Below are 13,270 nucleotides of genomic sequence, written 5' to 3'. Positions count from 1 at the left end.
GTTCAGTTGAGAAGAAATTATGTTTTTTTGAGGAAAACATTGCAGGATTTTTCTCGTTTTGATGGACTTTGGTGGACACCAACATTAAATACTTAACTCAGCACTGAACAGTTTTTTTCAACTGAGTTTCAAGGGACTCTGAACGGTCCCAAACGAGGCATAAGGGTCTTATCTAGCAAAACAATTGTCATTTTTAACAATAAAAATAACAAATATACACTTTTAAAGCACAACTTCTCGTCTAGATCCGGTCGTGATGCGCTAGCATGACCCGACACAATACGTCATGACGTCAAGAGGTCACAGAGGACGAACGCGAAACTCCGCCCTAGTGTTTACAAGTGTGTTGAAAGAGGACCGTTCCAACGTTGTTGTATGTCGAATGATACTAATTAATGTCTTTGTGTCAGTTTATTGTTTAAAATGGTCCGCAAATGTGCGTTTTATATATGTAACACGTGACCTCCCTACGTCACTACGCATTTACGTTAGGTTGCGCTGGACCGGACCTAGACGAAAAGTTGTGGTTTAAAGGTGCATATTTTTTGTTTTTCTTGTCGAAGGTGACGGTCGTTTTGCTGGATGGGACCCTTGTGCATCGTTTGGGATTGTTTGTGGTCCTTTGAGGCTCCGTTGAAGGAACTGTTGGGTGTTGAGTTAAGTATTAAATGTTGGTGTCTATTAAAGTCCATTAAAATGAGAAAAATCCTGCAATGTTTTCCTCAAAAAACATAATTTCTTCTCGACATCAACATTTTGGATGACATGGTGGTGAGTAAATTATCAGTATTTTTCTTTTAAGAAAATGGAATATTCCTTTAAGATATAACCCTGGATATTCATAATCTGACATTTCACACTGTGCATTCCTTAACGCTATGTTTATAATTTGCAAATTTGCGGTGCCGACAGTCGTGGTTGGATAAAAGTGATGTCAAACTGACTAAAATAAAATAGCGCGCTCAAATCTCATCACTGAAATACATTATGAAAAAAACACCCACTTTAAAATGCAGTCAGCAATCCCAGTCACGTACACACAATCCCACACACATCCCTTCTGTTTATGTCTTCTAATCCCATTTTAAAATTGGAAAATGAATAATGTATGTTTTGTGTGTAGGATGCATATTCACAGTTTCAGAAATAATAAATGTCTGTAACTTCATGATAAAAGGAAACAGGGAAATCAGGTGTACTGCAATGTATTGAGATGCTCTTTGGCATTGTGGTGCTTGAGAGATCTTAATATTCTTATATATTTCCATCTCTTTCTTTTCTCTCCAACTTTTCCTCCTTTATGTATCCCTTGACTTTCACTGCAGTAAGAGGTGCTTGAATAGGTGCTTCAGTTTAACAGCCACTGGCGCATCATACAGAAGTGAACATACAACAACAGCCACTTAATGCATTTACAATTTTATCTTATCACATTTACTTTAGCTGCAGAATATATTTACATCTTATTATCTTATTGTCTTCAAACTCACAGCCTTGACCTCAACACACCCTAAACTTCAGTGTACTTCTCAATGTCAACACACACCTGCATCCTAAACATACTTCAATACATCTCCAGAATCAGTAACTCTTTCCCCACCAGCATTTTTTTTATGATTTTCACAAAAGTTTAATGCTTTGATTGCCTTCCAGAAAATGTTCTTCTACCTCTTGAAAAGCATGAAAATACCTACTTTCACTAAAAGAGTTTTTTTACTAAACCATTTGGAGTATAAGCATAACTAGGATATCATTAGAAAGAAGACACTTTGAGCTTCATTTTCCAGGTTTCAAAATTTTTAATTCAAAAAGTTAAAAATTCAAAAAGTTAGAGAGGCTGAAGTACATTTTGGAATTAATTTTTTTAATTACTAAAAAACTTAATGATAAATATGTGTGTGAAACCTAGAAATGAAATGATCCCAAAGCCACAAATCTAAAGAAGTTATGTTTCAAGTTTGAGGTCAATAGGCTAAAAAATGCAAAGGTTTTTGCATGACTAGTGCCTTTTCTAAGTGCCAGTCAGCCCCAAAATAAAACGTTCGTTCTTATATTATTTATCCTTATGTTAGCATTTAAAATGCAGTTTCCACACCAGAAAATAAAACGTCACACAAAGATCATTGGATTCGTTATCTAATTGGCTACACGTTCTGTCTATCAATATTTTCCATGAAGTCATTAGAGGAACGAGCAAGTCAAATGATGTCACGATTTTTAACAGCACTGATTGGATATTATGTATTATACTCCCGTCTACTTTTAAAAACAAAGTTTGAACGCGGGTCTATGTGTGTTTACCAGAACCTAAAGTGTAATCTCATATACAGTGTTACAATATATTAAATGAAATACAGACCCTCTGCTTTAAACAAACAAAGAAACAAAAAAAAACACTTCATCCTAACGTTATTTGTTTTCTTTTTATTGCCTCTCAAATATGGGTAGGTTTCTTCAAAAATACCAAATTTTAAGCAAAAAGCTGAGACATTTTTGTGAAATACTTCTGATAGAAATCAGATCAAAGCGATGATCAAAACATACATAGAGTTTGATCTGTTTGCCCTAAGGGAAATACCGATCATTGGAAAAATGCGTTATTGGCATGGAAGCGTTTTCTCTTAAAAGCGTTTTCTCTTGGCGTGGAAAGAGTTAACAGACATCACAAGCTGTAAGACATCTTAATGCACATTTTCATCAATGACACATCTCAACACACACCCAAATATACCACAACATCTACACCAATCCCAGCCATTACATACCTTAATCTTCTTTCTTTATGTGTCTGATGGGAGCATTTTTGCTGTCTTCTATTCTATATGTACTTTTTGTTTGGCTTTTTCTTTTTTGTGGATGAGCAAATATTGTCTGGAAATAACAGAGCTTTCTCCTGATCCTGTAGTATGCAACACATTTCTCCGGTCCTTCACAGGGCTCCAATTAGCCTCACATCCATCCCTCATTTGAGGCCATTTTTCCTCTTTTTTATATTCCAGAGGTGTCGTCTCTCACTCACTACCTCATCAATACTCTCGTATACAACCCCTCTCCTCCATCCCATAAGCCAGCAATTAGACTTTATAATGTATCATTTCTGTCAGGAAGTCTGAGCTATATTGATCTCATGGGCTGCCACAACAAAATGCTGTCCGTGTCATGTTAAAGACAAACAGTGGATTGACGATTTAAGTCTCCAAGGCAGCTCAGCCAAAGGTTGATTTTTTTTTTGATGGCTCACACAAATGCTCAGAAATGTAATGATCTTCTCAGTTTAACTTCTACAGAATTTGAATTTCTCTCTTTTTCTTTCAGTTATACGGCACGAGTGGTAAGCAGTGGAGTTCGTGCTCAACGACAGAATCCAGAAGTAAGGGTCAGAGGGTTTGACCCGGTGCTTATGGAGGTCAAAGCCAAACTGGAACAGTTTAACCAGGTAAGACACACACCGATTAGAGGACATTACTACACATCCCTTAGCTAAAAAGCATTGCTAAAAACCTAAAAATGAACAAAAAGGTAGCTAACTGCCCAGTGAATACAAATAAGAGTCTTTTTCTAGCACCTCTAGAAAAAAGATTTTTTTTTTCGTACTTTGAGGGCTAAAATTTTTACAAAGTTTGCTAAAAACATATATCTCAAATTTAAGGTTCTGGGTATGACAACATCGTTTCATTAAACCTTATCAAAGCACTTATGCCTGAGTTAGTTATTTTAATGCTGCATAAACAAATCTATTTTTCAAAAATCATTACTTTTTGTTTTTATTTTGTTTTTAGTATAGTTTTAGTCTATTGTTAGAATAAGTGGACTTTTTTAAATAAGTTTTTTTTTTTATTTAGTCCTGCCCTGAACAAGTTACAGTAGTCACCAGTGAAGCTCTGTGTCCCCCATGTGATTTTGACAAATACAGAATTATCACCATAAAAAGCACACTATATAAGTTAGAATGTTGTTATTTGTAAGTTTTGGCTCTTCTAAAGGTTTGAGAAAAATTTAACTGTAGTGAAAAAAGCTGCGCTTTGCACTTTTTTTAGCCGTCCAATCAAAGTGGAGGAGGGGCGGGACAAATACCACACCAAGCAACACTCTAAATTCTGCTAGTTTATTTTAAACCCAATGTTGAGTAAATATTAAACTGAACACATTTTGGGTATAAGTAAACCTATGCTGGGTTGTTGTTAACCCAACCATGAGTTGAAACAACCCAGCATTGCATTGAAACAACCCAGCATAGGTTTATTTATAACACAACATGCGAGTCACTCCATGTTCAGCTGCCAATCCAATGCTATTTAAATACGAAAATGCAAGTTTTGTTTTCCCAAATTTTTTTTCGCTTTAGTTCGTTTTGCAGGTCCACATCATAGTTTTTTTTTAAATAAATATTTATATTTATTTTAGTTTATGAAAATGTTTTTTTCACTAATAGTTTCAGTTTTCATGATAGTTTTTGTTTGTGATAATAACCCTGGTGTGTATGCACATGAATTTGTTCTTTTACTTGTTTGTTAGTGAATTTGGAGTGTCCTACACATAGACTGTAAAAAAAGATGGACAACGCCTGTTCGCTCTCTTCCATTGGTGAAAATTGAAGCCGCCAGTGTCCCCATATGGCGCTGACATCTTGGGTCTTGAGTCTGCGCAGTAAAGATTTCGAGAACAGTCCTGCGCAGTAGTGAGCAGGAAGTAAAGCCGCGAAATCAAGACCTTGCTCTTGCAGAATGCGCATATCACACGTTATCACAGCTGTCAATCATGACGTGACACCACAGTTTTATATCATTTAATAACTAACTAAACACAAACTTATTTTAAAAACAAACATTTGAATTTACAGCAGCGTGATAAAAACTACAGTAAATGGCAGAAACCAGCTTCGGAAAAAAGAATATTTGATGTGTAGTTAAATTTTTTTGTTGGTCTCAAGTCCCATTGAATAACATGGGGGAGGCGGGCTTTATGACCAAAACTGGGACCAGTCATGGGGCGGCGATCGAGACGTTTTGGCTTCACTTTTCAGGGCTTGTGCGGCACGCTTGGTCCTACATGAGCGGCTGCGTGCACGAGGTTGGCAATTTGCATAAAACACGCCCAAAACCAGCTCCATATAAGGGCTTAGTACAGCGCTGGTCCACATAAAATTTTTGAACAGTTTGTCACTGAAGTGAACATCTAGAAAGAAATCCATGATCATATAATTATCTGTAAAGTTTCGTTTTGCTTTGCATCTTTGCCAGTGCTGTGATTCAAACGGAGTAACATTAAAGAAATATTGGATGCATTAACAAATATGACTTTTAATTAATGTGACAGAGACGCACATCTGTATACAAAATAAAAGACTGGAGATCAAGTGATTGACGTTTAGACTTCTCCTTACATTTACATGACATTTACTTTAGCCATTAAAGGCAGGGTCCGTGATCCCTGAAAGTCAATGTTGACATTTCAAATCACCTAAAAAAAACACGCCCCTACCCCGATAGAATCTGGACCTTCTGTTGATAGACCCGCCCCACACATAAGCAAACACAGGCAAAGATGTCATTTAGAAGACATAGACACGCCCCTTACTGCTGATTGGCTACATGTGTGTTTTGGAAGTCGACCTGACTTTTCCCCAAGGCATTTTCATATATTGTGCACTCAACCTTTAAGCAGACAGTCAGTACATGCATCTTCTTCATATGTGTAGAAAACATAAGTAGGCAATAATAATATATATTATAATATGCATATAATAATAATAATAATAATAATATAGATCATGTATAATAATATATAATACAGAAAATATTATAATAACATACATTTTATATATCAACATTATCATAAACATTACAAGGGCAATTTCCCGGACAGGGATTAGACTAGTCCTAGTTTTAAACTAATCCCTGTCCAGGAAACCACCCCTATAATTATAGCCTAGTATTTGATTATAGCGTACATGATTATTGCATATGTGTGGTTTTAGTTGTTGTTGAATTTTTTTGTACATTTAGTAAAGAAATTTTGATAGGAATGTTTTTGTTAAATCATGATTTGTTCGTCGTGAAAACACCAGTATGCAAATCTCATGCACTAATTTATGGGTACGTCTTATATTTACTTGTGTTTCACCCTAATAAAATAATGATTTTTTTTTGCCAGATGTTGAGGCAATTTTTAACAGAAATACTTTGAATAGATTTCTTATTCAGATGATAGATACTGAAACTGCCAGAGGAATCTGTGTTACATGCTCAGAGCATGGGAATGAAAATATTGATCCGCCGTACTTTAGAGGTTTCTTGAAACTGTCTCTCTCACTTTCTATAACCACATATTTCCAAAGACAGAAAGAGAATTTAAAGGGGCGGAGGTTAAGAAAATGATATATGTATTTGTAGTTTAAATGCTGCATAGTTTTTTTTTTCTTTTTTTCTTTGCCTTTCTCTTGTCTGTCTTTACTCGTCTTCCATCTTCTCAGTCAGAATGACATCTGCTTTTTATTGTTCAGGGACGCCTGTTACTATGGCAACTCGAAAAGTGAAGGTTATTCTTGTTGCACCTTTACGTTGTGAATGCCGAAGATCATTTTGTGTTTGTTGATGTAAGGGTGTACAGAAGATGTCAGATGTTTACCTACACCGAATTCATTTCATATGCTGTCTTAAAACCACGGGATTAGTATTACCTGGTGACCGCTAGTGATTTGTAATAACTGCGGAGGTTGTCCGTGATCTTTATCCCATCCGAATCTGCCATGTCTGTTATTTCTAAAGTAAAAAACAAGTGCCTGTTGCACACGCGTCAAAACCGTTTATTATAAAAGAGACACTCACGTTCACAAAATACACGCAAGACACTCACTTAACAGTAAACTCGTGAGATTATGTGAGTATCTGGCAAACGCACGCATCTCTTTTATCATAAACACTTTAGACGTGTCTGCAGCAAGCATTTATTTTGACAAGACACGTGATGCACACAGGATCTCTCGATGCGCAGAACACATATTTTGAAATTACGAACCCACACACATGACGGGCTACATACATGTTGTGACGAACTTCGCATCAGGCGCCCTCGAAAAAAAAGATGTCACTGGCCGTTTGAAACGTGTAATCTCTCTCCATCTATTTTTGATTATTAATGTTCAGAATGTGCAGAACTTTCATTAAATGAGATCTCTGTACGGGCAGACTTGTCAGCAGCAATCAGGACAAAACTCTGTGCACAATAAACGTGACATCCGAATATATTCATTATAAATCGTGAATGAAAAGTGAGATTCGAACCAATGTCCGTTAGTGAACTAATTGTATACACTATTTATATCGTAATTCGGTCAGAAACGTCAAGATTGTGAGATGAACAAATCGTTTTGGATTAAAAGGCTTGGATATTCCATTTCCTTGGACTTTTGGGGATTTATGAACAATTTGTTTTGGACAATTTCACCGAAGCGGATTAAGGGAAGATTTTGAAGGTAAGTATATATCCTAAATCGGCGCGCCCAGTTCAGGCAAGTAACAACTAGATTACAGTTTTATGACTGCTAAAAATCATCTTATGCTTTGTGTGTGCACTTAATGGAATCCCGAAAGTCTAAGCTTTCCAACGATGTGCCGCATGACCGTATATTTTGAAGATTTAATGCTTCAAAGTTACAATGACGTAATGCAGCCTCACGTGTAAGGGAGGGGGTGTACCGTGTACGGCACAGTGTTCCTTATCAGGTTAACATGGAAAAGGTACCACATGTTGTGGCGTTGCATGTATAGGACACAATGTCACACAAAGCCTCAACATCATATCCGGGAGATAATAGGAGTGTAAAACGGACAGTTCATTACGATTCGATACAAAATCGATTAATTTATCGATGTTTTTATATTATGTGCCTAGTTAAGCAGCTACATTTTTACTTACAAATGCAACCAAAATATATATAACATAAACAGTTTTGGGGGTAATGCATTAAAAGTAACGTGGATTACGTAATAATATTACTTTTCTGAAGTAACGAGTAAAGAAACGCATTACTTTTTAAATGTACACATTAATTTTTTAGTTACTTTTTCAAAAAAGTAATGAAAGTTATTTTTTAGTTTAATAAATTAGATTAAAAAACTAAGTCACATTATTCACTCTATGCGTACATGCCTGTGTGGGAACAGTTTGAGTCAGATACTGAGATGGCTGAGCTCGACATTTTTTGTGATGAAATATGCAATTTTTGAATGCAGAACTTTTTAGTCATAAAAACACCTGCAAGGCCTGAAAGAGATCAAGCCTCAGCCAAGTAAGATAAAGTAATGCAAAACTAACTTAAAAGTAACATAAGCATTACTTTCCATGAAAAGTACATAATTAGTTACTTTTTTGGGGAGTACAGTAACTTAATATTGTAATGCATTACTTTTAAAAGTAACTTTCCCCAACACTGAACATGAACATTTAATTTAACTCTTTGGCACAATCTCGGTCCCAATTGAAACATTTACAACAACAAACTAACAAAAATACACTTTTATAAATGAAGAAAAATGAATAATGATGGGCAAAATGTCAGATAAAATCAAGCTTATCAAGGCAACAGTCAAAGGGCTCTATCTTACACCCGGTGCAATGCAGCGCAATGCGCAACGCAAGTGTCTTTCGCTAGTTTCCACCCTAATTTTCACGTTTAGCGCCGCGTTGTTTAAATAGCAAATGCATTTGCGCCCCCTTTTGCGCCCATGGGCGTTCTGGTCTGAAAATGAGGTGTGTTCAGACGCATTGTTGGCGCGTTGCTATTTTGAGGCAACTAAAATAGACTACGCCATTGACCAACAAAAACCTGCTCTAAAGTCTAAAGTCAATGGCGCAATGTGTTTTATGTTATTTAAAGAGCGCATTAGTAAAATGCGCCTATAAACGGGAGGACAACGCGGGTTTGCTTATCACAAAGTACATTAATGCGCAGCAGCACAAAAATGCTTTTAAATATGAAAGATTAAAGGATTGAATGTAAAAGATTATTATTGAGTCTCTTGGACATAAATGAGGACTAATTATGAGACGTTAGAAGGCGCAAAGAGCTGCTTCACCTGCAGCCTGGTAAGTAAATAAATGCTTTGCTTTGAACAAATGCATCTGTTTTTAAATGTTTTTTTTAATGCTACCTCACGGATTTATTGTATATGATGTACCTGTGGATATGGTCAGATGAGAAACATTTGTAAGTAATGCTTAAAAAAACTCTTAGCTAAAAAAACGCTGTCCAAAGTGCTGAAACGTGAGGAGAGCCGTTTGTAATTTCTTTATCTCCTGTTTGTTACAAATAAATTATTTTTAGAGTACAAACCTTATCTTACATACTTGTAAATTATGTTTTGATGATATTGGATAGCCATACATTTAAAGCTTTTTTACTTCCATGACTAAAAGAAAACGGGTTTTAAAGGTTTTACTAAAAAAATAACAATTTCAATACAAGTGAAAAACAACACAATTATTTAACATTAATCTTAAACCGGGGATCTTCTTCCTCCGCTTAGTTTTTCAGTTTACAAAGTCCGTCATCTAAATAGGGATTAGACATAGCGCCAGCGGAACTTGCTTTTAAAGGGGATGAGAGCTGAGTCTCTCATTGGTTTACTGCACGTTACGCCCAAAATACTCACATTACAATAGGACCTACCCTTTTTGACCATGCGCTCGGCGCAAAAACAATTTTTCCCGTCGTTAAATTAGCAAAAGTGGATTCGGACACGCCCATTTAGACGTTGCGCTGTGCGCTTTAGACAATGCGCTTAGATCGTTAAAATAGGGCCCAAAGTCTTTTAGCATTTTGTGCCAAAATGTGCAATGGTGACAATCATTCAGGTTTTAAAAAAATTATTAAATAAAACTGATCAACATGTTTAGGAGAGAGCACACTGCGTTTTGCAATTTACAATATCACCTGCAGTGCTAAACAAACGCTCATTTTTGTCTCTTTCGCTGTGTTTTCGCAGCTACAACTGGTTTGTTGCTGCATCGCATTCACTTGCTGACCTAGAAGATAAAAATAAACAAAATTGCACGCTATGGCAGAAATACGTAGAAACACATTACATCAAGGAATAAGGACATGGAGAGTGTCAAAATAAAGGTACCTCAAATCGATTTTTTACGTGTGGCATCGATGCATCGGATCCTTAGAAATTAAATCGATGTATCAACCCATATCGATGTATTGTGCATTTTACAATTTACACCCAGTTAATTTAAGTAAAATCACAACCTTTGCTTATCCCGTGTGAATGGGCCACACAAAACTCAGATCCCAGACAATACTAATCCGTTGCGAATAATACTTTAGAAATCAGCTGTAACCTGTATATAAACACCAAGACCTTGAATGTTTGAGGTGATCTGGATGTATGAGTTTTGTCATTTCTTATGCTTTCTGTTTGACATCAGAATTTGATTTGTGGTGTAAATTCTCTTTGGGACATTGTTTGAAGCACTAACAACAGAAGGAGGGCATAGAGTCAAACTTAGGTTTAGATTGTTTGTTAAAACATGTGTAAAAACAGGCGGTGAGGGTTTGACCATCCCTGACTAATGCTGCACCTCTTGAACTGGTGAGATCTCGGTTTTGTTTGTGTACTTGGCAAAACGTCTACGGTCCATGAATCCAGATTTATCTCAGATGGGCTTGGCTCCACTGAATCCTGCAGCGTGACCTCGTTCCTGTCCGTGTTCATTGTTCGCAATGTACGAGCTTTAATAACATTCAGGAAATTCAATTGCAATTTGATGCCTTTTCATTTTTATTCCTCTCAAATCCTACAAATTGGTCTTGAATGAGTCCTTGAGAAATCTGGAGGGGTTGCCTGTATGACTGTATGTTTTGAGAACAGAAGCCACAGTCCCAGTCGCCCTTACGAGGAGCAGTTAAATGTCACATTTAATTCTGGTTCAGTACTAATAATACTGATTATACAGGCATTTGAACTCAATTCAGAGTATGAGAGACAATGCATTGGTGACTTTCTGACCTAACATTGAACAGATGCACTAGTAGAGGTCCACAAACCAAAAAGAGTAGATGAGAATGAATTGGCGATGATATGTGAAATCTCCTCAGTGGACGTTAAACGAGACGTAAAACGATCCAGCCGTGCTTCAGGTCGCCGGTGGGCCGTCCCTCCCGTTAATGCTCAGTAATTATATCTGATTCCCTGTAAATATCTCCCAATGGAATCTAAAGAACGGGCCAACTGCACAGCTGTTTTAGGGTGTGGAAACACAATAGCATCTCTGTACGTAGGGTGGGTGTTTTTGTTTTTTAAACACACTCATGCATGCGATGTTGTCATTCTTATGACTTCAGGGAAATTTTAACTGGGAAGTTTTTCACTTTTAAAGTGTTAGAGCAAAACTAAGAAGTCTTGCTTTGACCGGGCGGTGCTACTGTACAAACACCTGCTCTACATGACGTTTGGTTTACAACATTAAAGAGAATTCATTTATAAGCTGTTCTGTTTGGGCCGCCAGAATTTTCGGGTGGGTACTTCCACTTCAAACAAGACCTTCCTTGGAAAATTGTACTTCTTGTTTCTCTCTCTTCTTGCACTTTTTCTTACTGACAATTTTTGTGGTTTCTTTTTTATTTATTACTTTAACAGGAATTGATCAATGTGAACCCTGGACCACAAAAACTCTATGGTTTGTAAGGATAGGATAATATTTGGTAGAGATACAACTATTTGAAAATCTGAGGGTGCAAAATAAAAATTGAATGATATTACAAATATTATTCCCATGAAAATTGTTATTTATGTGCCCTTTAACTCATTTCCCGCCAGCCATTATTAGAGAATTTGCCCGCCAGCATTTTTTAAGATTTTTTCCAGAAAAAATGTTCTTCTAAAAATATATAAACATACAAATATATCAAATGAAAGAATAAACCCTCTGCTTTCAAACAAACAATAAATAAACAAACAAAATGGGAAAAAAATCTCTGCTTATAAACTCTTAAATATGGGTATTGAAAAAAAGTACAAATGTTTTAGCAAACAGGTGAAATAATTGCGTTTTTGTGAAGGAAGTTTGTTAGAGATCAGATTCAGAAAGATTATCAAATGGCGGGGAAAGTGTTAATTGATAGCAAACCATTTTAGCTAGCATGATTGACATAAGTTCACTTAATTCATGCAAGATTACAGAATGTTGCAAAGAGCATCTTGTGCGTGTTTCTAAAAAGTCTCAGCCTTTTTGTTAACACAAAAGCCGCTAAATGCCACCTCCTTCAAAAATGAGACATTGGTATTAACCCAATGCTCTTGGCACATATACGTTCATTAAATAGGTTTTTTTTAATACCAGCGTAACGTCTTTCAGAAATATTGCTTTGTTTGCAGAATCTGTTAAACGCCACAATTATTTAGTAGCAAATTCCTCTAAGATGAATTGGGTTAACCCAGCCTGGTCTCACTGTTAATACGTAGTATTTACACGTAACTTTAAAAAACAAAAAACGTATTTTTGTACGTTTAAATAGATGCTAAAACGTACAATGTAGATGTATTTACAACATTTAAACGTAGCATTATTACGTTTTGACAGCTAAAAAACGTAAAACATATACGTATCTTTCATTCCATAAAGATTGCTGTATAATTTCCTTTTAACCATTTTAACGATATGTTACCACCTTAACCCCAAGCCTTACCCTAAACCCAAACTCTTTTTTTACAAAATGTTTAAATACGTAATGTATTCTTTTTATATTATGCAACGTAACGGACAGATATGTTTAGGAACATATTAGTAACAATATAGCATTCAAAAGATATTTTAAGGTGCTACAGTCATACGCAAAACAGTTTATTAAAATCATTTAACATTAACTTACTCTTTAAAAAATCATAACAGACAGACAAGTGTAATCACAACAACTTATTTATTGTGAATATTAAAATCAGTACCAAAAGTAGTTAAAATGACAATGTGCTGCAGCCAAGGTCCTCTCTGGAGTATATGAAGTAAAGTAAAGAGAAGTATTAAAGTTATTAATCCGCGTTGATCCGGCTTCCCTCTGTCACGGCACGCTTTTTTTATTTCAAACGTACACCACGGAAATGGAAATGACGCAAATATGTCACGTGGCACTCAAAGAGCCAATGAGCTTTTGATATCACTGCCGTAAAGCAATGTGTCGTAAAGCTTCTTGAGGCGGGATATTTGAATTCACATTAACGAACGCGCGACCTGACGTTGCGGTTGCTGATGAGAACGCGGATAAAGA

The 13,270-nt window shown here is 36.1% G+C and overlaps 1 protein-coding gene across 3 annotated transcripts in view; it reads left to right on the top strand.

The window, feature by feature from the left end:
* The window catches only part of LOC141349056 (glypican-5-like), a 189,522-nt gene that overhangs the window by 105,718 nt on the left and 70,534 nt on the right, over nucleotides 1–13,270 (top strand). For all 3 annotated transcript variants that reach the window (XM_073857318.1, XM_073857307.1, XM_073857313.1), the window contains one exon: nucleotides 3,316–3,436. In XM_073857318.1, the coding sequence (XP_073713419.1) occupies nucleotides 3,316–3,436 (121 nt within the window). The remainder of the gene's footprint in view (nucleotides 1–3,315; nucleotides 3,437–13,270) is intronic.

Source organism: Misgurnus anguillicaudatus, chromosome 2, assembly GCF_027580225.2.
Source record: "Misgurnus anguillicaudatus chromosome 2, ASM2758022v2, whole genome shotgun sequence".
NCBI lineage: Eukaryota > Metazoa > Chordata > Actinopteri > Cypriniformes > Cobitidae > Misgurnus > Misgurnus anguillicaudatus.
This window is presented reverse-complemented; position numbering and strand designations above follow the sequence as displayed.